Source organism: Coturnix japonica, chromosome Z (assembly GCF_001577835.2).
Source record: "Coturnix japonica isolate 7356 chromosome Z, Coturnix japonica 2.1, whole genome shotgun sequence".
Taxonomy (NCBI): Eukaryota; Metazoa; Chordata; class Aves; order Galliformes; family Phasianidae; genus Coturnix; species Coturnix japonica.
This window is the reverse complement of record NC_029547.1, coordinates 59,529,295-59,554,063: the sequence shown is the minus strand read 5'-3', so window position 1 is coordinate 59,554,063 and position 24,769 is coordinate 59,529,295. Positions and strand designations below refer to the sequence as shown.

General features: G+C 43.1%; 2 protein-coding genes and 1 pseudogene across 3 annotated transcripts in view; 2 read left to right on the top strand and 1 right to left on the bottom strand.

Moving 5' to 3' along the window:
* The first annotated feature begins 10,391 nt into the window (after window positions 1–10,391).
* TMEM215 (transmembrane protein 215) lies at window positions 10,392–18,873 on the top strand. Its single transcript, XM_032441378.1, has one exon. The coding sequence runs from the start codon at window positions 11,382–11,384 to the stop codon at window positions 12,099–12,101; it is 720 nt and encodes a 239-aa protein (XP_032297269.1). The 5' UTR covers window positions 10,392–11,381; the 3' UTR covers window positions 12,102–18,873.
* A 2,014-nt stretch (window positions 18,874–20,887) lies between these two features.
* LOC107306597 lies at window positions 20,888–21,650 on the top strand (annotated as a pseudogene).
* The window catches only part of LOC107306595 (atrial natriuretic peptide receptor 1-like), a 46,122-nt gene continuing 42,905 nt past the window's right edge, over window positions 21,553–24,769 (bottom strand). For both annotated transcript variants that reach the window (XM_032441377.1, XM_015849894.2), the window contains exons 26-28: window positions 24,537–24,635; window positions 22,464–22,555; window positions 21,553–21,872 (exon numbers count right to left, since the gene is read on the bottom strand). In XM_032441377.1, the coding sequence (XP_032297268.1) occupies window positions 21,708–21,872; window positions 22,464–22,555; window positions 24,537–24,635 (356 nt within the window). In that variant the 3' untranslated portion in view covers window positions 21,553–21,707. The remainder of the gene's footprint in view (window positions 21,873–22,463; window positions 22,556–24,536; window positions 24,636–24,769) is intronic.

The following is a 24,769-nucleotide window of genomic DNA, read 5'->3' as shown; positions in this document are numbered from 1 at the left end:
ATTATTTGAGCTGGAATTTGTCCAGCCTGAAACAAACAGCTTATTCTTGGGGAAAAAAATAATAACTATGGCAGTTTCCATAAAGAAATCTGCAGACCAAAAGCAGCAAGAATATTGGGTTGATACTTCTTGTTATAACCCATGTACTACTGCAAAAATGCAACCAACCAACCAAAGCTAGCTTCAATTTTCAAAGACAAGAAAATTTCAACGGGTTAATCTCATGGAAGAGTCTGGAGAATAAAGAATATACATCAAATGACACCAACTGACCTTAGCAGAGCTGCTTACATCAATTGAGAAATGTAGTATTTCCAGCCAAGGTATTGTTCTTAGTTTTGTTACAGCATGAGACAGCTAGTTAAAATAAAATAAAATAAAATAAAATAAAATAAAATAAAATAAAATAAAATAAAATAAAATAAAATAAAATAAAATAAAATAAAATAAAATANTAAAATAAAATAAAATAAAATAAAATAAAATAAAATAAAATAAAATAAAATAAAATAAAATAAAATAAAATAAAATAAAATAAAATAAAACAAAACAAAATAAAATAAAATAAAATAAAATAGAATAAAATAAAATAAAATAAACACAACAACAACAAAAAAAACCATTAATATTTCTTTAATTGCTTTGGCTGCCCTGAAGGTAGCTGTCAAGTTGCAGATGCTCTGCATCTGAGGATGCTGACAAGTGGCCTAGAGCTACTGTTGGACTGTGGCCTCTGAGCAGGCCCACATCTCAATCACTCTGCAAATTTCACACCAGACATGTTGATTTCTTATTTAAATTAAGCCAGTTAAAGAAATACTAAGCTAATTGATAAAGTTAAGCCACTATTAGAATGAAAAGTCCAAGTCACTACTGAACTATGAAAGATGAATACTGCACAGTAATGTAGCTAGAATAAAACAGTGAAATTTAGTGAGTTAAACTGATCCTGCTTTTTGTGATTATCCAGAGAAATATGCCCAAACTCAGTCCTGACACCTGCTTTTCCACAGCAGGGTCTTTACAGATGAGGTATTGGAGGCACATGGTGTTTCAGCTACCCAGCTGCCCATGCAAGCCCATGCAAACAAGGAGCCATCCAAGCTCCAAATCCTGCCTGTCAGCTGCATGGCATCAGATCACTGGCTGAAGCTACCCAGGGTCCAGCACTGTCTGTGCACTGCTGACCCACCAGCACAAGGGACTCGAGGACTTGCTTAGAAACAAATCCAACTGCAGAGGTTCGAATGCAGGGCATGGCCTCATGGGAGGAGGCTCTGCTGTTCAGGTAATAACAGGCCATCCGCCGGTACACAGCGTCCCACATCCACAGTGAATAAGACATTTTTATTATTAGAAAGCTACAACCTACCTCTGCAAGTTTCCACCAGGCCTTTTTGCACTTGCACTATGAAACTAAAATCCTGGAATTACTCGCAGTGGTCTTTTATGAGATGTTTTTCACCATCATAGAGCAGGACTCGACAACTGCAAGCTTAATTAAAAATAAAATAAAACAAGAGGCAAAATCTACAAAAAGAATACTAAACATTTTCTTGCTTATTCACATACATTCATGTAAGAACTGGAGGGAAAGAGGGACAATCTGTCTGGATAGCTGCAACACACAGAAATGTTCACCCCAAATCAGCGAGGCACAGTTTTGTTTGGCCACTGAGAGCCGGGTGCCATTCTTCATTTCAGATCTCGGATGTGCATTTACGAATTTGATCCAGTTAATGTGCGCTTAAGCTTTGATCCCGTAAACATCTCCCCGGGACATATGGATTGACAAAGCTGATGACACTGTCCCAAAATTGGCTCAGCAGTGACAGTGGGCAGCTGTTACACAACTCAGCAGCACCAAAAGCTGATCTCGTTTCATCAGCAGTCAGTCAGGGAGTCGCCTGCCCTCCAAGCATTTCAGTAGAAACAGGGATCCCAGCCAGAGGAAATGAGAAGGCAATAGGCAAAAAAAAAAAAAAAAGAGAGTGGCTTAGATGCCAGGGAGGGTGATGGACTGAGGCTGAAGGCAGGAACAGCTCTTCCCACCTGAAAGCTTTACTCCTCTATGGGTTCAGTGCTTCCTCCCCTAAGCTTGGTTTCACACAAGGGATACTCCTGGAACACTCTGAACACAAAGTGAAGTGTTTGGAGGCGTTTCTGGAACGCTAGAACAAACTCAGTGCTGGCGCAATGGAGAAACAGTTACCACCAGCAAAACATTTGCTCTGCTGGCACAGTAGCAAACACGGAATTTAATTCCCTTTTCCTAACTGTATTGGAGACATATTCCATAAATATAAATGTTGGGGGAAGGTGAGGAAATAATCTCAATGTTCCTTCCTGTAAAACGTCTGATAGAAGAAATAAAAAGGAGTGGAAGTTCAGAGCAGGGTCCTGCAGCATCAGTGGCTGCACAGACCAGAAACGCAGAGCAGCAATCTCAGAGGTAACCTTAGACCAGCTCTGCCTGCTGTGAGCTTTCTTCCAGACCTAAGGCTAAATATATTACAATGAGAGAAAGGGCCATAGCAACACCTCTAACACATGCTGCACTGTGAGTGAGAGCAGGCGTCATTCAAAGGGGAGGAATTGTGCTTGCCCCCATCCACTGCAGGAAGTGATCCTGCAACAAGCTGTGGTACAGAGCAGCAGCTGCTGGCTTCTGGGGGCAGAAGGGGAGGAACTCAGGGCAGGGATGTACTGCACTACCAAAAACATGACCACAGAAATATGGCCATGGTCTCCAGTGCATGGTCTTCACTAGATTTAGGCTCTCAGTATGATCTGTTCTGGGACATAAGCAATGGGTGTGGGACCAGCTTCAAAGAGACTGAGCATTATGGAGTGTTTATACATCCCATTCACTTGCACACCAAGGCACACAGGGCACATGAGCCTATGTCCCAGGGACCCTGTGTGCAGAATCCCTAGAATTCAGCCAATGTTCCTGAAAACTGCTATTTAAAATTGCAAACGAGCAACTAAACAGAAGTCCAAAAGAGCTGATGGTTTCCTGAAAACCATCCCCAGCAGAGGCAATGACTGCCCCAGAGCACAAATCTGCAGTGCAGGCAAACTGCACTCATCTGAGGCAGGAACTCTCCAGGGCTACTGAAGCACAGTGAGGGACTTCAGGAGGCCACACAAGTCCTCAGGGGATCAGCTAGAAGAGGATGGCAGTGCAGTTTGCACCAACACACTGCCAGCCACTTAGATCGAGCTTATTGTTAGAGAAAGGTATAGAAGCCCTGCTTCATCAGAGGCTGAGAGCTTGGGAACAGCTCTTTGCCACCCCACTTCTGCAGACATGCTGGGCTTGGCAGTCTCTCTACCACGCACACTATTGCCATGACACAGATCAGTGCTCCTGTTACTGCTGGTGTGGATATGCTGGGGGAAAGCAAAAGAACAAGTAGACACAATAGATTCTGAGACACATCAGCTAAAAATCCCACTAGCGTCTTCACATCCTATGAGTTAATATAAGTGAGAGTGGAGTGTAGGTAGAAAAGCATGAAAATGCTTGCTGTCGTCAATGAAGAAAGGTGATATGGACACCTTTGGGCAGGTGGTTCTGAGTAGAGGACTTGCAGGGACAGCACAAAGTTTGGTTCTCAGCCTTCAGTACCCATCCAGGCCTGATACCAGGGTCCTCCATCACCCCAGGTTGGTCGGAGCCACTGTACATGAGGGCAGCCGAGCCATCAGCCTGTCCCCAAGCACCACCAGCACTTACAAGGTCACCTTCAGCTTGCGGAGTCTCTGGAGGCGAAGGTAATGTCTGAGAACAAATGGCATGACACACAGAATTAGAAGGGAGCAAGTGTTTTGCCTTGATAAAATTAGAGCAGTATTCAGCAAAACTGTCTGGGCTTTTGGTGGCTGGGAACTTGAAATGTCTGTTCAGGTTCCCTCTATTTGTCCCATAAATTAATCTAATGCATCGCCTGTGAAACAAACCATTAGAGAAGCCTTTGTTAATTTGTACCAAAGTAAATGGTTATCTAAAATAGACACCACAGGGAGGTTCTTAATTAGTCTGTTGTCAGCCGGGACTGGAAATGCCCGTGGCAGCATGAGGCTAATTAATTACTCATCCTGCCACATTGCAGCTTCCCATCAAGGCAGAAGGTGCTTCTCAATGCACACCGGTGGCTGGCTGCTCCTTCTCCGAGACCACACAAAGTATCCTGCACTGGCCTCCATCCACTCTCCATGGAGGGGTGGGATGGGGGTCCCAGGCCAGGGAGTCTTTCTAGGCAGGTATTTCACAGCAGCTGCAGCAGCCTGTGCAGCGGGACATCAGCTCCTGTGCGGGAATCTGTTCTTCTATTGCACCAAGTCCTCGCTCCCTGAGCGGGATGGGGACCTTCCCCTGTTCCACTCCTCCTCTGCAACATATGTAGCTGTTTGTACAGCATCCTTTTCCATGCCTTAGGAGAGACTGGTCTGTTCTGCAGAAAGGGAGTGCGTTTGCCTTGTATTTACACCCACGCTTGTAATCAGCAGCCATTTGATATCCTTCGATACTAGCATGCAAGGTTTTTACCAGCTCTGAGCCTTGCAATCGCCTCAGCCTTAACACAGTGTAAACTTTAACACTGCCTCCTCCGCTGAATGCTCTTAAATAAAAAATAAAAAAATTTAAAAAAAAAATTGTATACTACAATAAAAGGTGTGTAACAAAGGCCTTCTCCACCCCCATCCCTCACCTACTGTGGCTTCACATCACCAAGTAAATATTCATTGTACTTCATTTCTAAAGCTTTTGCACAGCTGCACACCCAGCACTGTGCACAAATGGCTCTGCTTCTAAAACCCGTTCCCCAACACTGAACAGTGCTGGGGGGTGGCTCACAGCCACCATCACCTCACACCTGCACAGGTTTGGTTAATGGATACTGCAGGTGCAGCTTTAGGGATAGGCAGAGTGTGTCCTGCAGCAGGTGACCCGCTCCTGCCCCATTAGTTGGTATAGGACTAAGGCCAGTCCAGCGTACAGCTAGCCACCACTGAGTTAGTGATGGGCCCTTCACAAGCCAGTTTTAGTCTGCAGACAAACCACAGCAGACAAGAGCTGTGCTAAGGTTCAGAGATTTTCCTTCCCAGCAGAACAAGCAGAGACGAGTGTGATGAGGATCACGCAAGCTGCCTCCTGAAAACATAGATTTCATGTTATTTAGGGACACAGCTGCCCTATTCATGTCTCATTGCACTCCTCCCCCTGCAGAGAGCTTCCAGTGCACCCCACAGAGTCCAAAGAGATCTGCTTACATCCCCATTCTCCAAGAAAATACTCCTTTCCCTTCTCCATCTACTGCCCCTACACACAGCAGCCAGCCTAACTCATGCTCACTCTCACTCTCACCCATCATCTTCTCTGATGTTACAGAATCCCAACATGGATAAGGTTGGCAGAGACCTTTGGGTCCAGCTGGCTCAAACCCTGTTCCAGCAGGGACACTCAAAGCAGGATGCCCAGTACCATATCTAGGAGTCTTTTGGAGATCTCCAAAGAGGAGGCTCCACAATTTCTCTGAACTTTATCACAGTTCCTGATGGTAGAATGGAAGCCTCTTGTGTTCTAGTTTATGCCTTTTGCCTCTTTCCCTGGCACTGGGCACCACTGAAATAAGTCTGGCTTCATCTCCTTTGTAGCCTCCCTTCAGGCATCTATAGATGTTGATGAGATCCTCCTGGGGCCCCTTCTTTCTCGTGTTCCAGACTTTCCTCACAGGAGGGGTGTTACAGACCCTTCACCATCTTCATGTCCCTACACTGGTCTGTCTCCAATGACTCTATGTTTCTGTTGTACTGGAGTGTCCCCCAGTTTTGTGTCATCTGCAAATTTACTAGAGGTAAACTGGAATTTTCAGGACTTCTTAGCAAAGATGGAAATGTGGTACAAAGCAGACAGAGAGGATGTAAGCTGGACTGTTACGAGAAAGATTTCGCCTGCAAGTAACAGTAACTGCTGGTACTCTTCTGTTATTGTCCCTTAGTTTACTGCTAACATTCCCTAAGCAGACAGGAAGGGTACCAGCAAGCTCCCAATCAAGAATTAGTCATCCTGAGAGCTCCAATATGTGATCAGTTGTACATGATTATGCTCAAAACTGTTTTAAAGTGTTTCAGCACTTCTGAAATCATTAGCTTCTTTTATAGAGTTAGGTCAAAACAACCCGACATGAGCTATTTTCCCTCCCTCTCCAAAGATGAGAGATTTCAATTAGAGACCCTTCTGAAGAAGTACAGACTGAGTTTGCCATATTCTCTGGGACAAAGCAGGATACCTATTATTCGCCATTATGTGTAACATGAAGTACTTGTCGTTGACTATGCAAGATTATTGCATCTTTTGTCTGAGAAGTTTTTGACAGAAGAAATAAAGTGTATTTAATCAGAAATATGTTAAAAGGAAAAAGCATACCAGGCGTAATTATACAGCTAAGCATAATTTCCATTGAATTATGATGGCAGGGTTTTGCTCCTATGGTGAAAATGTACCGCCTGACACTGTGAGTCATACAACAGCCCATATTTGTGCCAGAGCAGCCCCACTGAAGTTCCTGAGGTTTCCTCTTGATGGATGTGTGACACAAGAGCAGGATTTTGGAGTCCTGGTGTAAAAGCACAAGCCCTTCAAGCATCTGCTACATGTCTTTTTTGCCACTTGCTTCCTGATAGGACCCTCTCACCAGCAGCCCTACCACATCTGACCTACAGTCAAATGGACATCAATAAGCAATCAAGCACAAACGACTGTCTGCAAACACTGTGACCCAGAAGCATTAGTGAACAGCTAGGTTCTGTAAATCCTTACTCAGTTGAGCTCTTTGTAACAGTGGACACGAAGACAGAGAAGCTATGGATGCCCCATTCCTAGAGGTGCTCAAGGCCAGGCAGGATGGGGCCCTAGGCAGCCTGACCTGGTCAGGAGCAACCCTGTCCATAACTGGGGGCTGGAGCTGGGTGGGCTTTAAGGTCCTTCAACCTAAGCCATTCTGTGATTCTGTAACAGAGAGAACTACCTGCAGCTTTGAAATAGGACAGGAGGCATGAAAGAGTTGAGAGGTCCTGCTAGAGGTCCCCTAAGCAATACAATAAGGGTATGTTGGTATGGGAAGCCATGCAACTCACCAATTAAGAAAAAGCAAGCTATAAATTAATGGACATAAGGACCTCAACACACTTTTGTACGACAAAGAAAAATTAGCAAGTATTTTGCTGATAAGGCTGAGAAAATACAACACTCAAGAAGGCTCAGAGGTGCACATGGCATTCAGCATCCACCTCCAGCACTGAGTACTTACTATGGATAACAGATTGAAAGGGCCTGAAGTGCCACTGATCTCAGCTGAATGACAGTAGCATACTCAAGCTAATGGAGTGGCTCAAATGTATGCACAACAGCATCAATGCAGAAGCTTGAAACTTGAGCATCCCAGCCCTCACTGAACTTGTCAGCAAAGCAAATCATATGTTTCATGTCCAAGTTACAGCTAGGACTTACATGACCCCATACTCAGAAGTGGTATCAAGTTGTGTCAAGTTTTAGCAGAGCTGTAGAACTTGGAAGGTTCATTTTACCTGTGATGTTGCTAATTACTCTTCTGGACTCTCAGTGTGGTATGTCTGGGATGTTAGAGAAGTCGAGGTCACCACAGTCTGAGGGCTCAAGCATTCAGAAGAATGAGTTTCACCTACATCAGCATGAAGGACTGAATCAAGGCTCACAGCACAGCAGAAGGTAAAAAAGGAGATTGTACATTTCAGGCTAACCAATAATACATTTAATATGACTAAAGCTACAGTAGCAAGTGAACTTTGAATTAGCTCTTGATTTTCATAGAATCATAGAATGGTGTGGGTTGAAAAGGACCATAATTATCATCTAGTTTCAATCCTCCTGCTGTGTACAGGGTCGCCAACCACCAGACCCGGCTGCCAAGAGCCACATCCAGCCTGGCCTTGAATGCCTCCAAGGATGGGGCATCCACAGCCTCCTTAAGCAACCTGTTCCAGTGCGTCACCACCCTCTGAGTAAAAAACATAATCCCAATAACCAACCTGGACCTCCCCTGTCTCAGTTTAAAACCATTCCCTCCTGTCCTATTGCGATCCACCTTCATAAACAGATGTTCTCTATCCTGTTCATATGCTCCCTTCAAGAAATGAAAGGCCGCAAAGAGGTATCCACGGAGCCTTCTCTTCTCCAATCTAAACAAGCCAAGTTCCCTCAAACACTCCTCATAGGAGAGGTGCTTCAGCCCTCTGATCATCTATAATTTGCAGTTTTCCAGCTTCCACACCATGGCTGTGAGTTGCTGGGGGAGGTGAGACCTCTATAGAGGCTTTTCATATACATAATGTTCAGATATTTACCTAATGTTGACCATTACTTTGAATAGCAAACAGCAAGAGAATGAGAAGTACATTATCTGATTGGCAGATAAGCTAAATTATTATGTAGAACAGGAAAAGGATTTTGAGTCTATTGAAGTAAATGGGGAAATGCATGCTGAGCAGTCTGAAATTAGCATCCTTGGAACACATCAGCTCCCTGTTTAACAACTTTGTTGAGACTTCAAGTACAAACATGGTGCCTCATGCCCAGTACTTGCACTCTGCTTGCCCTGGTGAGTGATGTGTGTTCACCAGATTACACATTTCTCTCTTCCATAGAGATTATCCCAATTTGACCCATCCTAAAAAAGCTGAAAAACCAGATCATAGGGTAAGAACCCTAATTTCCCTAACATCAACTTCAGTTTTACTTTGAATGAATGCTGGCATAGGAAGACAATTAATCACCACCATCATCTGTTCAATTAATCTGAAACAATATGTGGAATTTTCAGTCACTAGATATCTGATCCAGACCTTTTGTACAAAGAGCCCATAGGTAATGTGCTTCACCTCACAAAAGTCAGCTTTTTCTTTCTGTAGTTTTGAGCAGGAGAAAAAATTCAGCCTTTACCACTGCTGCTCACCTGTGTAGGCGGACACTTGGTGACCTCTTGATTTCTGGTTCAGAAAGACAACTTTGACAACTGTCTCTTGTTCTCCTGGAGCACGGTGGCTGGTTTATCATTTCCACCTTCCCCAGGAAGCACACAATCTTCACGCTGTTCATTCTGGAAACCATTCACAAAAGGACAAATTGGAAGCGCTCAGTTCCACCTTTGTCCTGACAGCTTCTGCAAGTATTTTCCTGCCTGCTAACATCTTCCTGTTCCAAAGTCAATGTTCTCTCTTCCATCTCAGTAACCCTGTCACTTAAATCCGAAGAACCATTTTTATTCCTGTTAGATCTTCTGACATGTACTGCAGTACTTACAGTATATTTTCCCCTCTGCTGATGCCACTAATGACATTTACATTTCTGTGTCATCTTCTAAGGCAGTTTCCTTCCCCCTCATGCACCCTGATGATGGCTATTGCTAAAAAGCATGGTTTCTTTTTCTGCACACAACCAATTTTCAAAGCAACAAGAACTCCTAAGGACTGTGCAAATGTGCAGGGGGAGGTGAGGAAAGGTCGGGGAGCAAAGAACAGTGCATCCCATGGTGTTACCAATACAATACTGCTGGGCCTTCATCACTTTGTAGCTCAATATCTGGTTAATCTTTCCCTTTATCCAAGTTTAGTAGAGGGGTAGGAAAGGCATTATTCATTCTAATGTGAGGACATAAATGCTATGTATCTAAATAACAGCAGATGGAAACAAGCAGCAGATTCTCACTCCAGAAAGTGCAAGCCAAGAAGTTCTGATCATTGCTCACCCTGCTAAATCCTGCTCAGTAACAGAAGAAGTTAACGTGTGCTGAAACCCAGCTGGAAGATTTTAATTTGCTTCTAAGAGACCGAATTGCTCCTCTCTGAGCCCTTCCAAGCACAGTCCAGGGCTCTAAGTGAGTTTTACAGGGCAGCTTTGTTCAAATTATGATCATGGTCCCTTGCAAAATTTCCATCTCAAAATGGGATCACCACCACCAGTTCAAACAGCTGTCCCCAAGACGCCTCCTTCCTGCTCCCTCCTTTCAAATTAAGGCATGGAAGGCTATCACCTGACAGCTAGCACAAGAGGCCAGTGAGGCAGAAATCATGACCTTTAAGGAGGGGACACCCGTGGGTGGTGTGAAAATGTAGGATACAGGGCCACTTTGTTCTTTGTATACGGTAGGAATAGTGAATAAAAGTCAGACATTTATATGGCTGGAAGATGAGGACTTATGTTGTTAATGACTTTAATGGCTTCTCTGAGCTTTCCATATTCCTGGTCTCAACAGTAAGTTGACAAAGTTGAGTCATGTTATTGTGTCAACTTAAGAGTTCATAGTGTCCCTTCTCAGTCTCAGACTGCGACTTTCTTATCTCCCAGCACCTCTGCTCCAGGTGAAAGCATTACCCCGGTGCCTCTGGCAGTCAGTCCTGAAGCATCCTGCTCATGAGGCTCCTCCCTCCTGTCACATTCCCACTCATTTCAGATCCCCTCCTGCATTCAGTCCGATGCTGTGAGCTACCACCGCCCATGGGCACCTCAACACCGCACAGTCCCAGCAAAGCCAACTCAGCGCAAGCACCATGGGAAATCAGGGCACATCCCGACAGCCGGGAGGGTAAAGGGGAAGGGTTGACCAACGGAGAGGCTTTGGCTCAGGGCACGCTCCGGCGGCACTGCAGCATCTCCCAAGGCTGAGCTCCCCGGGTCGGCGCTGCCCCGTCCGGTGGAGAAAGTCCCAGCCCCACGAAACCAAAGTGCCCCGGGTCGGCGCTGCCCGTCGGGGGAGCGGTCCGACGGGGCTCTGCAGCCCCATCCCGGCAGCTGCCAGCAGAGCCCTCATCACCCCCAAACCGAACCTTTCTAAAGCCAGCCCCCCGACCCGGCGGCGGCCCCCGTGGGCGGTGCATGTACTCACGGCTGCGAGGAGGAGAAGGAGGAGAAACAGGAGGAGGAGGAAGAGCAGGTGTCCCTTGCAGCCAGGCAGGGTCCTCCTCCTTCTCTCCCCTCGTTTTCTCAAGCCCTGAGCCCCCCCCGCTCCTCGCACAGGCTGCGGGGCCGGGCCCACGCGTGCCCGCCGTTACGCGTGGGAGGGAGCGGCGGTGCTGCCGGCTGGGGAGGGGGGGCTACTCCTTGCCATAGCCGAGTGGCCGGCGGAGCGCGGCGCAGAGCGGCTCAGGGGCGGCAGGAGGCAGGCAGAGGAGAGCAGAGCAGAGCAGAGCAGGGAGCAGCTCCCGGCACCGCCGTCCTCCGCGGAAGCCGAGGGGAAACCGAGCGGCGCCGGCCGTCGGTGCTTCACCGCCGGGAAGCTTCACCCACGGCTGGGGAGGGTCCGCAGCGGCGAAGGGGAAGGTCAGCGCACACCGTCGGGATGGCGCGTACTATGAGACCCGACGACATCAACCCCCGGACGGGGCTGGTGGTGGCTCTGGTCAGCGTCTTCCTGGTGTTTGGCTTCATGTTCACTGTGTCCGGCATCAAGGGGGAGACCCTAGGGGACATCCCACTGCTGGCCATCGGGCCGGCCATCTGCTTGCCAGGCATCGCTGCCATCGCCCTCACCAGAAAGACTGATGGCTGCACCAAGTGGCCCAAGAACAAGTGTCCGTGCTGTAAGGAGATCAGGGACCGGGATGTGATAGAGCTGCTGAGAACTCCTTCAGACCTGGAGTCTGGCAAGGGAAGCTGCGATGAGCTGGCCAAGAAGGTGTACCAGAAGGACCGGAGAGTCCTGCAGGGTGAGGACTCGGTGTCCATCTGCACCACCACCACCACCACCACCACTGGAGAGTGCAAGAGCCTCATCAGAAAGGTGGACCAGGAGGAGATGCTGAGGTACCTGGAGACCTGCTACCCGGAGATGCCGGGGAACGTGTTTGTGGGAGATGGCTCCGTGTACAGTGCCTTAGAGAAGAAGAGCTCTTCTCCCAGCAGGGACAGTGCTGCTTGCCCAGATGTTGAAGACAACATTTTTGTTGCTCCCAAAGACAGTATCATTGTCTGCTCTTACAAGGAGAACAGCCCTTACGACAAATACTGTTGTTACATAAACCCAACTGGAGTCGCCTCGGACCAGGAGACCATAGTGTGAACAGTGCATACTTTATACATATGTATGTATTTATACAAAAACTACAACTTCTTGATAGGGGATAATATAGCTGACTGCACTGCATGGGACAATCCTGATACTATTACAATTTAACCTGGTATGTGACTGATACTCAAAACCTTTTGTGCCTGAAATACTTTCTGTAAGTAAACGAGCATGTTTAAAGGTTAAAGAATTCAATTTTTCATTTTGGAAAAAAAAAAAGAAAAAAAAAAGGAACCCAATCCATTTCAGTTTTCCTTTCTGCCCTTCCCTTCCTTTTGATTTCATGCTGCTTGTTGTACACAGACCCACAGATGCAGAGCAGGAGGTCAGCGGGGATCAGGAGCTGAGCGAGGATTCTGGAGCTGTCTGTAGAAAGGAAAGGGGCCTAAAGAAGTCTTAGCAATGGTGTTGCTTTGTGTGGGGAGGGATGGAGAGATGTCAGCATGCCCTACTGATGTTGGGCAGTATGGAAGCAGTTTGCCTCTTCTTCCTGGCAGAATTTTACCTTCTTGTTTCAAGAAACTGATGTGCTAACTCTGTGGGCTCTTCTGAAACTCTTCAGGAGCTACGTAGGCTCAGGGGAGCTTTAGGAAGGATAATGCACTATCCATTGCATGTAAGGTGCAGGTTTTAGCTCCATTGCTTACTGATAATGAGTTCACTCGAACGTTTCTAACACTTCTGGGTTTTGTAGGCATACTTGACAAGGGGATTGCAATGTGATCATGGCACAGTTCTTGCATGGAATAGGAGCAGATGTCAGTGGAGTCAAGATCTTAAAAATATACTTCAGTAACTTGTAGGGAATAGACTTACGTGGGTTTTGCTCAGAGCTGCATTTGACTCTTCAGAAAATGTCATTTTTTTGTGCCTTTTCTACCTTGCCATGGCTGATGAATGATCACAGTTCATACAGGGGTGGAGGGATCTGAAGACCTGGTTTTGTTCACTTCATACGGATGTATAGCACAAGAAATACAGGGTAATGGAATTAACCATTCAAAACCTGTGGCTTACACACAGAAATGCAAATCCTGCCTGCTTTCTCCCACAGAAGATTGCATGTTTCGTGTATGAAATTCTAGCAGCCATGTAGATACCACAGAGATGTGATACTGTGTGATATGTATGCTGAACAGCTACTCCAAGGGCTGAGCCTCTAGTGTAAGGGTTACTAAAGCATGGATTCGTTTGCAAGCAGCTCTCATTGTCCTGGCTCCTATAATTCATCATAACTACTGCAAAAAGTTCCTCTGTGATGGCAGTCCTTACAATGCTCTCATTTCAGCAATTTTGAAATGAAAAAAAAAAAAAAAAGAAAAATAATTAAAAAAAGAAATTGAATTACCCATGTAGGAAGGACGAAAAGCAGCCTTTCTCTTGTCACACCCTGAGACACCGTGTAGAAAGTGGCGAGGAATTTCCCACTCAGAGAAGGTGTTGGTCAGCTTTGCTGACCATGGGAGAGTTTGGAAAGTGGAGGGCAACTTTATGCATCCCCTCATGTACTTGTTTGGAAATGTATGTCTGGTTGTCACAGACTAACAGCCTCTGAAGAGGTCTGTGTGTGGGAAGGGTTTCTTTCTGTCAGGCCAAAAGAGATGTTCATGCTAAAGACAGGTGATGGTGGGACATCTTGATACTATTAGGAGAAATTAAGAAATGATGCTGGCTGGTCCGAGTCAAATAAAGCCTCTTCATGGATGGTTACAGTACTGAGGGAATAAATCAATGCCTTGCGATCCCAGTGTCATCCACCAAGCAAAGAAATTTCACAGGAGCAGACCTCTACCTGAACCACTCAGCTCTCATGTCCACATAAAGCACTCTGCCACTGTCAGACAGCTCTCCCGCAGGCTCAGCCACCATGGGACCTTATTCTGCAGTGTACAGAAGCAGCTCTTTGATGGCACTGGGAAATCTGATTTCATAACCTCCTGGAGTCAACAGCTGAACTGCTGCCGAGGTGCCTGGTGAGGAGCAGAGTTCTGCATAGCACTCTGTTCCCAAGGGACACAGGTGAGGGTCTCAGCATGTGCCCATGGGTGCCTTGCATCCCTGAGGTCAGACTACCTAGGGAGAGCAGGATGTGGGTCCTGAGTGCTGCCCCTGCCCAGGCTGTGAGCGATCTTCTGCCTTGCATAAGGCAGCGCAGCGCCAGCCTGCTGGGAAACCTAGATTTGTACAGTTCTGCAAATATATATAGGAAGAGGTCAAGTTTTTCCATTTTGTCTAGGATTAGATGTTCCCTGTCAAAAGTTATAAGGGGTTTTAAGAAGGCGAGGCGGCAAACTCCAGTGACAAATGGAATGGTAAATACATGACTTGAGATATGCAGATCTAAGGCATGTGCTTTATTCCATGCCTAACTTAAACCTAGAGAGTATTTTTATTATGACAAAGTTTAATGGCAGTGAAATTTTCCCACAGTATAGGAAGAAGCATAAAAATGTACATTTAAAACATGATATTTCCAGGCAGTATCTTTCCTTCATCAGGTTAACTGAGCTTTTGCAGCACAATGTGACTCTAGGCAGTATGTCCCAGCCAGTCCATCACAATCCATGACAGGGTTTTTATAAGTGCCTGTATTGCTTCTCACATCGCTTTCTCTATGATTTTTTTTTCCTATTCCCTTCTGCTGGCTGAGCAGGGGATGAAATGGACATTTGAGAGTCTGGCGATCTAAAAAATATGAATTTGGCCATTTTTAAAAATGAAGTGTTTTTTTTTTTTATAATTTTTATTATTTTAAATGAAGTGAGCTTTTTTTCATCCACTATTATTTTGCCAGGAAAAAATCCACTGCTTATTTGATCAAAGACAGCATGACAGCAGCCTCAGGCTTTTTATGCAGATAGCCTGGTCAGGCCAGAGAATTACTGAGGCTTTATTTTCATTCAGCTCATGTGGTCTCTTCTGACGGCTGCTGGAACTCATATGGCCTGATCTTGGAACAGGCACCACTAATTACATTGCTTTCCAGAGGAAGCTGCTCCTTGTCCTGAGTCTGACTATGGCTTTGGGATACCGCAATTTTGGGTGATTCCAAGCCACGGCCTGGAGATAACAGCTTCTTTTTACCCCTACTTTATTTTCTCTCTGGGTTAATGTTCTCAGTGCCATTCTTGAATAAAGCAGGTCTTGTCTGTGAGGCGAAACCCTGCTTTTGCTGAAGTCATTGTCCACACACTCCTTGGTGCTATGTTAAGGGTGGTAGGGCATATTGATGTGGACACTCAGAGGGGGTTCCTAAGATATATAAAAATCATTTCTAGACTAGGATGTGTAATATTTCTGCAGTGGAGTTCACCAATATTCAACAGTATGACACAGCTCGGTTGTATTCAGAAGAATTTTGTCGTGCTTTGCTTAGATTTCTGTTGTCATAGCTAGCATTTTTATAGCCATACAAACTGGCCATTGCAAAGCCTTGCACAGAAAATCCAGAGTTTAATCAGCATGCTTTGTCTCTCTCAGGCAGTCAGCAATAGCTGGTTCTGCTGGAATAGATCCAAATGAATGGCAGGTGAGCATCTCTTGGGATCTGTATTGCATTCATGATCTCTGTTTTGCAGAAATGTGGTTCTCCTCCACAGGCAGATGCTTCTCTCCATCCAATCCAAACTTGCTGCAGGCTCAGTTCCAATGAGCAGTTATCCCATTGTGATGAGCAGAGTAATGATGAGTTGTGACACCATTCCAGCAGTTCTCCTGATACAGACTGGAGGGAGCGGTTCCTGCTCTTGACCAGAGTGGCACAAGTTGACTCCATGTCGCGCATCTGATGTGAAAGGCATCCAACTTCATTGTGAGCTCTTGCAGCCCAGGATTGAGACTTTGCATTTCTGTTATTTACCATTCAAACCAAAAGAGCTATAGAGATGGCTTAGCAATGGGTTGCTGTCAGCCATGTCTATCCTGGCTTTCATGAGCCTTTAGGATCTAATCTATTCACATGAAGAACATAAGCTGTCCTGGGAAGCTGGAATCTCAACATATTGCCAGTAGAACCATATGCATTTCTGACAAGGAGGGATTTTCTTAGTCTTGGAAGGTTTCTGCATCAACTGCCGGTACCAATAGCATTTAAACACGTTGAGGAACTTAAGTTGACTAAGGTCAACTTGGCACAGTCATAGCACACAGTATGGGGCTTTAGCTGCAGAGCAGCCCTGCGGAGCCTGTTTGTGATCTGCAGTCAATCTGAACACGTGATCCCTGATGGGATACTGTAGGTGGGTTTGTTCCTTGTCTGGTGCTGAGGGCTCTGTGATCTCTTGTGTTTAGAAACAACAGAGACACCAGACCTAGAACTCATTTTCAATGCTTTCTAGCAGACTTTCATCACTGAACACCACCTTTCTGCCCTCTCAGTGGAGGAATTCCAAATTCTGCATTTCTTGACCAAGCATGAAGGTCCAGCCACCACTGGCTTTTAAATCATGTATTTCTTTCTGTTCAGAACAGCTCCAAGGATCTTTCCTGACAATCCCTTTGTCAGATGCCTGCAGAAAGGTTTATTTCTATTGCTTAAAAACATCCCATCACACATAGGTGCATATATCTATAGAGATTTAAAATAAGTAAATAAGTAAAAACTTGTTTTGAAGAGCAAGCAACAGAACACAAAAACACAGCAGTAAAAATTCATATGAGATCTACTCAAAGACCCACTCTGTCCTTCAGACACATCACATAAATCTTTGGCCTCAACCCTATCGCTGCCATCCTAAAAGCTTAAAACTCCTTATGTCCTTTAAAATAAGAGAATCTTTCAAAGGAAAACTATTATTGTTCCATAAGGACAGAGTTCTTCCATCAGGCTACAGAGAGTTTGTATGTCTGAAGACTGTGTTTCATCATAGCCCCTGTGAAATCCAGGCTCCATCACTAACAGTGAACTCAGATTTCCCCCCTTCTTTGCACTGAGCAATTCTCCAGACCCTTGGGAAAATCTCGGAACCCTTCTCAGTTCTAGTAGATGCAGTACATACAATATTATTTCAACATGCAGTTTCTTTGCTTAGGCAGTGAAAAATACTTTGAAAATACTTTGAAAATCTGACTCTATAACTTGTGCTAGGAAGGCAAGAACACACAAAAAAAAAAAAGAGATACTGTAGCTATTCATGAAAATGAAAAAGACTAAAAAGGCTTTGTAGACAGCACTGTATGACTGAGTTATATTCTGGTCACGTAAGCAGTATGTTTAGTGTACTGTGTGTGTGACTTTGCTTTGGTAGCTTAGCCTGAAGGGACTCCACAAGTAGGGACCAGGAGCAATGTCCTGCCTGGAGGCAGAACACAGGAGTTACAGGGGAAAAAAGAAAAAAACACGTATGTAGTGGGGGTCTGCTGCCAGGTAGATTTCATCAAAACCTTTACTTACACATCACTATTTTACTATGGAATGCAGTGATAATCATTACATTTGTGCAACAAATGACACTACAGTACCTTTCTTTCTTTCTTTATCTTTTTTTCTTTTTTGTTTTCTCTGTTCTAATGCCATTGAAATTCAAGGCAAAATTCCCAAAGGTGTAAAAAGTAAAAATTTAATGTGGAGTTTCAAGGTCAATCTTAGTGCTGTGTGAAAATCCAGCACTAGAAGTCAGTTCCTAAAAAGGAGGCGTATGTGTATGAAACCTGGGTCAGTGCAAAAGAAGAGGTACAAGTACAGATGGGACAGCCTTTTTCCGTCCTAAATCAGAGGACTGGGGTTAACATGTTATGGGACATTAAATAGCATCATGCAAATTCATCTGCGCTCTTCTGAATGTTTCATTCATCTCGGGTTTCTGCACCAACAAACTGTACAAAACACACATTTTGAACTGGTTAGTTGGATCTGTACATTAGAAAATGCATTTCAGCAGATTTTAAATTGGTAAGAAATGGAATTTCCCCCCATTTTCCTTCAAGAGAACACTGAGTTGCAAAAGTTTACCTTTGCATTCTATGTTAGAATGTGTAGTAATGTATAATCCGGTGTTTTGTGCTGCCTGGAACAAGGTAGAGGAAAACTGAGACAGGAATTAGGAGAACAGAGTAGTTATTATCTGAAAAGCAGGTATGTTAGCCAGTTGAAGAACAAGGATAATCTTGAATAGCCTTGTAAAAATACAATACAATACAATATTATAAAAATACTGGTCTAAAAAGAAATCTCCAGAAAGATAGCTTTTAAAATACAAAGACTTACTATTGAGTTCAATTCGGGCAGAAGGGATACTCATAACAGCTGGGGATCTGGATGGTGTGGGAGAGAGGTGCCTGCCTGCTCTATGTCCTGGGGAACCATGTGCCAATCTCAGACATAACCGAGACACCAGACATCCTCTGACTCCATAGTCAGGCCCAGCATTCACTCATACTGCTTGCAGAGAATGCCTGATTGCATTTTCTTTAAACAAATAGATGATTCTGATTTCACTTCATAGCTGTAGAAAGAAGCAGACAGCTTTTCTGTTTACTCAAAAAGGAGCGTGGAACTGGAGATATATGTAAATATCAATAACAAGCTGAATAAAAGATATTTGCTGGGGATAAAGTCTAACTTTTTAGTGGCAAAACAGTGTCCGTCCACTGCTAATGGTTTGAAAAAGAATCTAGGAAGTTTTACACCTGGAAATACATTGACCATTTTTTTAAAGACTTGTTGGGACTTTTTAAAATATTGTGGTTATTCAACCTATTCCTCAGAATTCAAACTAGAACAATGGAGTGATGGTTCATCAATCTAATTAAAGACTTTCATAAGTCAGTCTTTGCGTTATGTGATTTATTCAAATGACCTGCTCGTGTCTTCACCTTCATGTAGCTGGAGCTGCAGTGAATGATCACATTAACTGTAAATAGTGAAACATGTAATCTTTCCGTAAAGTCAGCACATAATGAACACAGTATTCACTGTATTATTTTCCACCACTATATACACTGAAAGACTCAATGAAAAACTGAAAGGATCCAGAAATCATGCATCACCTTCAGATCTTAAATGCTATTACCACAGCTGTCACATTTTCTAACAAGTACATAATCTCCCATGGAAGGAGGAACAGTCACATATTTATCTGTATATAAAATCCCCTTTCAGAAAAGAATACCTGCTAGACTAGCCAACAGAGTACATGTCTGGGATGTCAATCTTTGCAAATCTAAAGTATCTTACAGAAGAGCTTTATATGGTTTTCAGACTTTACACTGACCCGATGGCAATCACTAGGCAGAATTTTCCATACTGCCAAGGCTGCCAGGTCTTTAGGCAGCAGCTCCTAGAGTAGCTGCAAGACCTTGCTTTATTCCTAAATACCAGTAGCTGTAGCAGAACTATCTGGAGATCTGAGCTTGCAGTAGCCTTAGTCACAGGTACAGCCCCAGACAACGACGACAATAATTTAGAGCAAGAGAATGGGAGCATTTAAATTTGCAGACGTTATAAGGACCACCTGTCCCTGTATTTGAAGTTTATGTTGGCAACCATTCTTTGTTCTCTCAGTGCAATCAAAAACTGAGATGTCTGCAGTGTTCAAACTTGAGACACTTCTAATACAGTTGTCAGAAACACTGTGACATTATACTGGATCCTGAGTTGCACTAATCTCTCTTTATACAAATATATTTAAAACCAGACATATTTGATATTTATAGTCTTCCTTAATCTGTATAGTTATATATATATTCTTAGATTTACATGCACGTATATTTGCCTACAACAACACAAAAAAATCAGCCTGTGTAGCTATGTCACCCCCAGGAAGTAAAAGAAAGGCACACCTCCCAGCCTTAATGCTGCAGCCACCTTTGCTGAACAAGATGTGTAGTACAACATCTAATGATTGTCGCTTTATCTGATGTCTGTTAAAAATCTGCGTAGCTGTTTAGCATTCACGTCTCTGTAACTATTGGTAGGTGTCTCTGAAACATGGCTGTAGTCAATAAATCATAGAATCATAGTATCATTAAGGTTGGGAAAAACCTCTAAGAACATCAAGTCCAACCATCACCTATCCCCACCATGCCCTCTAAACCATGTTCCTCAGTGTCACATCTACATGTCTCTTGTACACCTACAGGGATGATGAATTTCCTCCCTGGGAAATCCCTTTCAATGCCTAAACACTCCTTCTGAAGAGAAACTTTTCCTAGTACTCATCCACTGACAATCGCTTTCAAAATGCCTGAAATAAATCTTAAAGACTTGCCAACTGAGTGAGGACACTTCAGTTTGCATCTATAACTGTCACTGCTTCTGTATTCTGGAAGATGAACAGTCAATCTCAGTCAGTGAATAAACTGCCATTAATGGGGACTGCTATTTGAAGTATCAGGAGAGATGCCACAGATTCCATAGTACTCATTCTGGAAGTGCTTTTTTTCAAGGAGAGAATCAAGAGGTTGAGAAAACACAGTTAGGCTCTCCTCAAGCTGCACCTCTATTGCAGGTAACCATACAGACTCTAAACCTCTTGAAGTCAGCAAGAATCCCTGCATTATATTTAGCAGAATTTGAATACTACCCAAAGATCTGTAATTACAGTTGTCAGTTCAACAGAGCTCATGACGACTTAGCATTTGTTTATATTCAGAAAACATTAGACTATGAACACATTAATTTTTAAGCTTTTAATTCTAAAAGCAATGCAACGCAGATGAAAACTGAATTAAAACTGCAGTGTTACTAACCAACAGACACAAAGAACATGCTTTCATGTTTATATTTGATAAAAAAACATACCTTAGGTATGGCTTTTCTAAAAGCTTAAAACACATTAATAAAATAATAGCATAAAGCCACAGAGCAGTATTATGCCATGAAAATGCTGGACAAACAGAAGGCTGTCAAACTGAAGCAAACAGAACACACACTGAATGAAAGAACATCACAGGCAGTGAATTTCCCCATCCTTGTAAAACTGGAGTGTTCATTTAGGGTCAGTTCTAATTTATACATGGTGATGGAGTATGTTCCTGCTGGTGAAACATTCTCACAGCTAAGAAGAATCGGAAGGTTCAGTGAACCACGTGCACAATTTTATGCAGCTCAGACAGTGCTACCATTTGAGTTCCTCCATTTGTTAGACATCAACTACAGGGATATAAAGCCTGAAAATCTTTTAAGTAATCAGCAAGGATGCATCCAGGCCACAGACTCTGGCGTTACAAAAAGAGTAAAAGGAAGAACTTGGACATTCTGTGGGACTCCAGAATACCTGGCACCTGAAATAATTCAGCGGAGGTTGCAAGAAGGCAGTGGATTGGTGGCCATTAGGAATGGCAGCTGGATATCCCCTATTCTTGGCAGATCAACTCAGGAGCAGCAGAGGGGGGAGAGAAATGAAGGATGGATCAGGGCTCCCCCATTCTGGATGCTCAGGTGCTCACTTAGTGGTTCAGGCTGTGACCTGGCAATTCCACTGCACATCTGAAGATGGGTTTTTGCTTTTTTTTTTTTTTTTGTACTTTTCTTGTCATTAGTGGAACAGTGGCAACAGAAACATCCACAAGGCAAAAAGAGCACTCTATTTTCTTACTTCCTGAATCAGAAGAATCAACTAACAGACTCAGAGCAGATTGGATATTGGAGTCAGCGTGTGGCTAGTAAGCAGGACTTGAGACAGGATCACTCTGAAGGACACCTGGTATCGAACTAAGTGGAGCTCTGTTGGGATCTTGAAGAGTCACAGCTGGGCTGGGGACTGTCTTCTGAGTGGCAAACGCTTGCTTACCTTCAAGCCAGTAAGTTATCATGTCTCCTTTCCCCTAAGGAAGAAAATGAATTGTAAGGCTGTAATACTACTCATCATTTGTATAATCATCTTTTAATTACATCTCAAATTAGGTCCCCAAAGGAGACAGATGTGTCTGTCACACATTTTATATATAAGAAGATTGAGATGCAAAATCTTGCCTTAAAAAATAGTGTGCTAGTGGCAGCAGCATGGATTAAAAGAATTCTTTGAAGTTCCCTCCAAAGCTGCATTCAGAAATAGAATCATGGGATCACAGAATCATAATATAATAAATATATACTAGTATAGTATATATAGTATACACTAGAAAAACACTAATTGCATTATAGAAATGTTATTTATGATGTTCCTCAGTGAATTCTTTTATTTCAAGAAGTTCTGTCAGAATGCTTGTCAAGTAGTACTTCCAAGTTGGGCTTAGCCCATCACTCTCTGAATTACCAGACTTATCCTGGCTTGCCTGAGGTGCCTTTTTTAAGGAGCAGGAAAGAGGCTAATCCATGGAGCTTAACAGAGGACTGCATGGGTTAAAATTCCAGAACTCCAGAGTACTTTTGCACTCTCCTCTCTGAAAAGCTGAGTGTAAATGTTGTGTACACACCTTGACTTGTAAATTCCCACGACATATTAACACATAGTCTCCAATCTGCTCCAACAGCTGGTATGCATTTGAACTGCACTGTATTTTAAGAGCTGGAAAAAGAGACAATTGTATTATTTTGATGATTTAACCATTCAGGACAGAATTATACCTTCTGTGAACCAAAGACTTCAAGACTCATCAATGAACATTCCCTTATTTTTTTTTCCATGTTTTTGCAGTCATTCCATTGTTACTTGAAATGTTCACAAACACATGCTGCAATGCCCTAGCCTCTTTGTGAGGGTATCCCAGGGCAAATAAGTGGCTGTCAGCAAACTCTACTCCTCACATCCTGCATCTAATATTATTTTTCTACTCTTCCTGGCTGAAATTACAGGCAAGCAGCCCTTTTGTCTAGTAAAGAAAACCATGAATGCATAGTTCTACCTCATGGTTTATAAAAAGCCAGTGTCTTCTTTACACAAAGTGTTTAAAGCAAAGTACTTTCATCCTTGCTCTGCTTCCAAGCCTGTAAGTAAAAACAGGAGGAAGGGAATTACCATAATTCCACTTGTTTTTTTCTTTCCTGTTTGTTGTTCGCTGTTTTCTTAAATGTTTTTTGCTGAAAGACTCAAGATACTCCATTTAGATTAGTAATATGTGTTTCAATATATCCAGGTACATAGACCTAAAATATTCTTTCCAGCAGATAGTTAATACTTTTATAGCTCACCCTTGTTTGGAACAAATCACTTAGCACTCAAATTCCCTCTGACAGAAATTATAATTTACATTGCTAGTAACATTTATTAGCTTGTCTATTTTACAATGATCATCTGGATGTTATAACATGGTAACATAGTTTGAGATCCCCAGATGTGACCAGAGAAAGAGGGGGATGAAAGAAACTTGTAAAAGATAAGAATCTCTGACTCTGTATTTAATTTTTATCTGATTATGAGCCATGGGGAAGATTAGTAAGTAGACAGACTGAAAGATAAAATGTCAAGAATGATGGAAGCAGATTTTGAAATCATCACTTTTATAACCATTCCAATGATGCCAGAACATACAGAGAACCTGAAAAGAGGAGTAGGAGAGAAGCTGCTTAGAAGAATGACAGGAGGGGAAAAAGTTATGTGTGTTCTACTCAGGATAACATTTGTTTTGGAAAAATGTTTGTAAAGGTGAGAAGGAATGTATTCTGATGGATTTCTCAAATACCTAGGCTAAACCAAAGCCATTCAGCAGGGCCACTCCTCTGTCTTCCTGCACTGTTTTTAGTGGATCATTTCTTATCCTGAAACTTAAAAACACCTTGGATTCTGCCTAATTCAAGTCTTTTTAGAAAGCACTGCAGCATGAGCAATAAAACTACTTGGCCTCATTGCATGAATGAAAGAAACAAAAACAAGCTATCAAGGATGCCTGGTATTGAATAATTCCCTCATTTTTTAAATTTATTTATTTATTTTTCATTTTCAGTAGTTCAAGCTAAAATATTTCAGAAGCTGAGATTTAGATACTCATACTGGCTAAATATAAAGTTTGTTAACTAAACATGGAGCTCTGATATCCCCTGGGAAGAAGTGAAATCAAAGTTATCTCTATAGTTTATTCTACAGAGATTTTGTTCGCATCTCTTTGCTGAGATGTAACATTCTGTAACACACAGCACCTTCCTATCTCCTGTGTTTTCCATCAGAAGAAAGTTACTAGTAAAAAAAAAAAAAAAAAAAAAATACATAAAGTATTTTTTTCTATAAATTCAGCTGGGTTCCAGATAAGAATCAAAACAGTGAACATACCCACGTACATTTTTCTGATCTTCTCTAAAGTCTGTTTCTTGCATAGTGTTCTCTATTGTAGAGAACTTCAAAGCCATGAATATGCCACTTTAAGATTTGAGGAACTGAGGGGATGTTGTTACAAAGGTTTTAGAGAATAGCAATAGCAAATTCCCCCATGGGCTATGGATCCAGGTATCATCAGCTTTCTCACAGAAATTTCAGTAATTTCAAGAGGACAGAACTCAGAGTTACACAGTGTAACATTTGTTCAGTACTCATTTAGGGACTTGCTCCTCATTACCTTCACTGGTAGATTCCATCCTGGAAGCTGTGTTCACAGTATCTCCAAATAAACAATATCTTGGCATTTTGGTCCCAACAACCCCAGCTACAACAGCCCCTGTTTAAAAAAAATGAAGAAAAAAGATATTTAGTGTTTATAAATCATATATTTAACCATATAACCTCCCAGCTGTTTCTTGCATTACCTTATTTATCGATAAATAAGGACTAAGTGTCAGTACTGCCTCATAA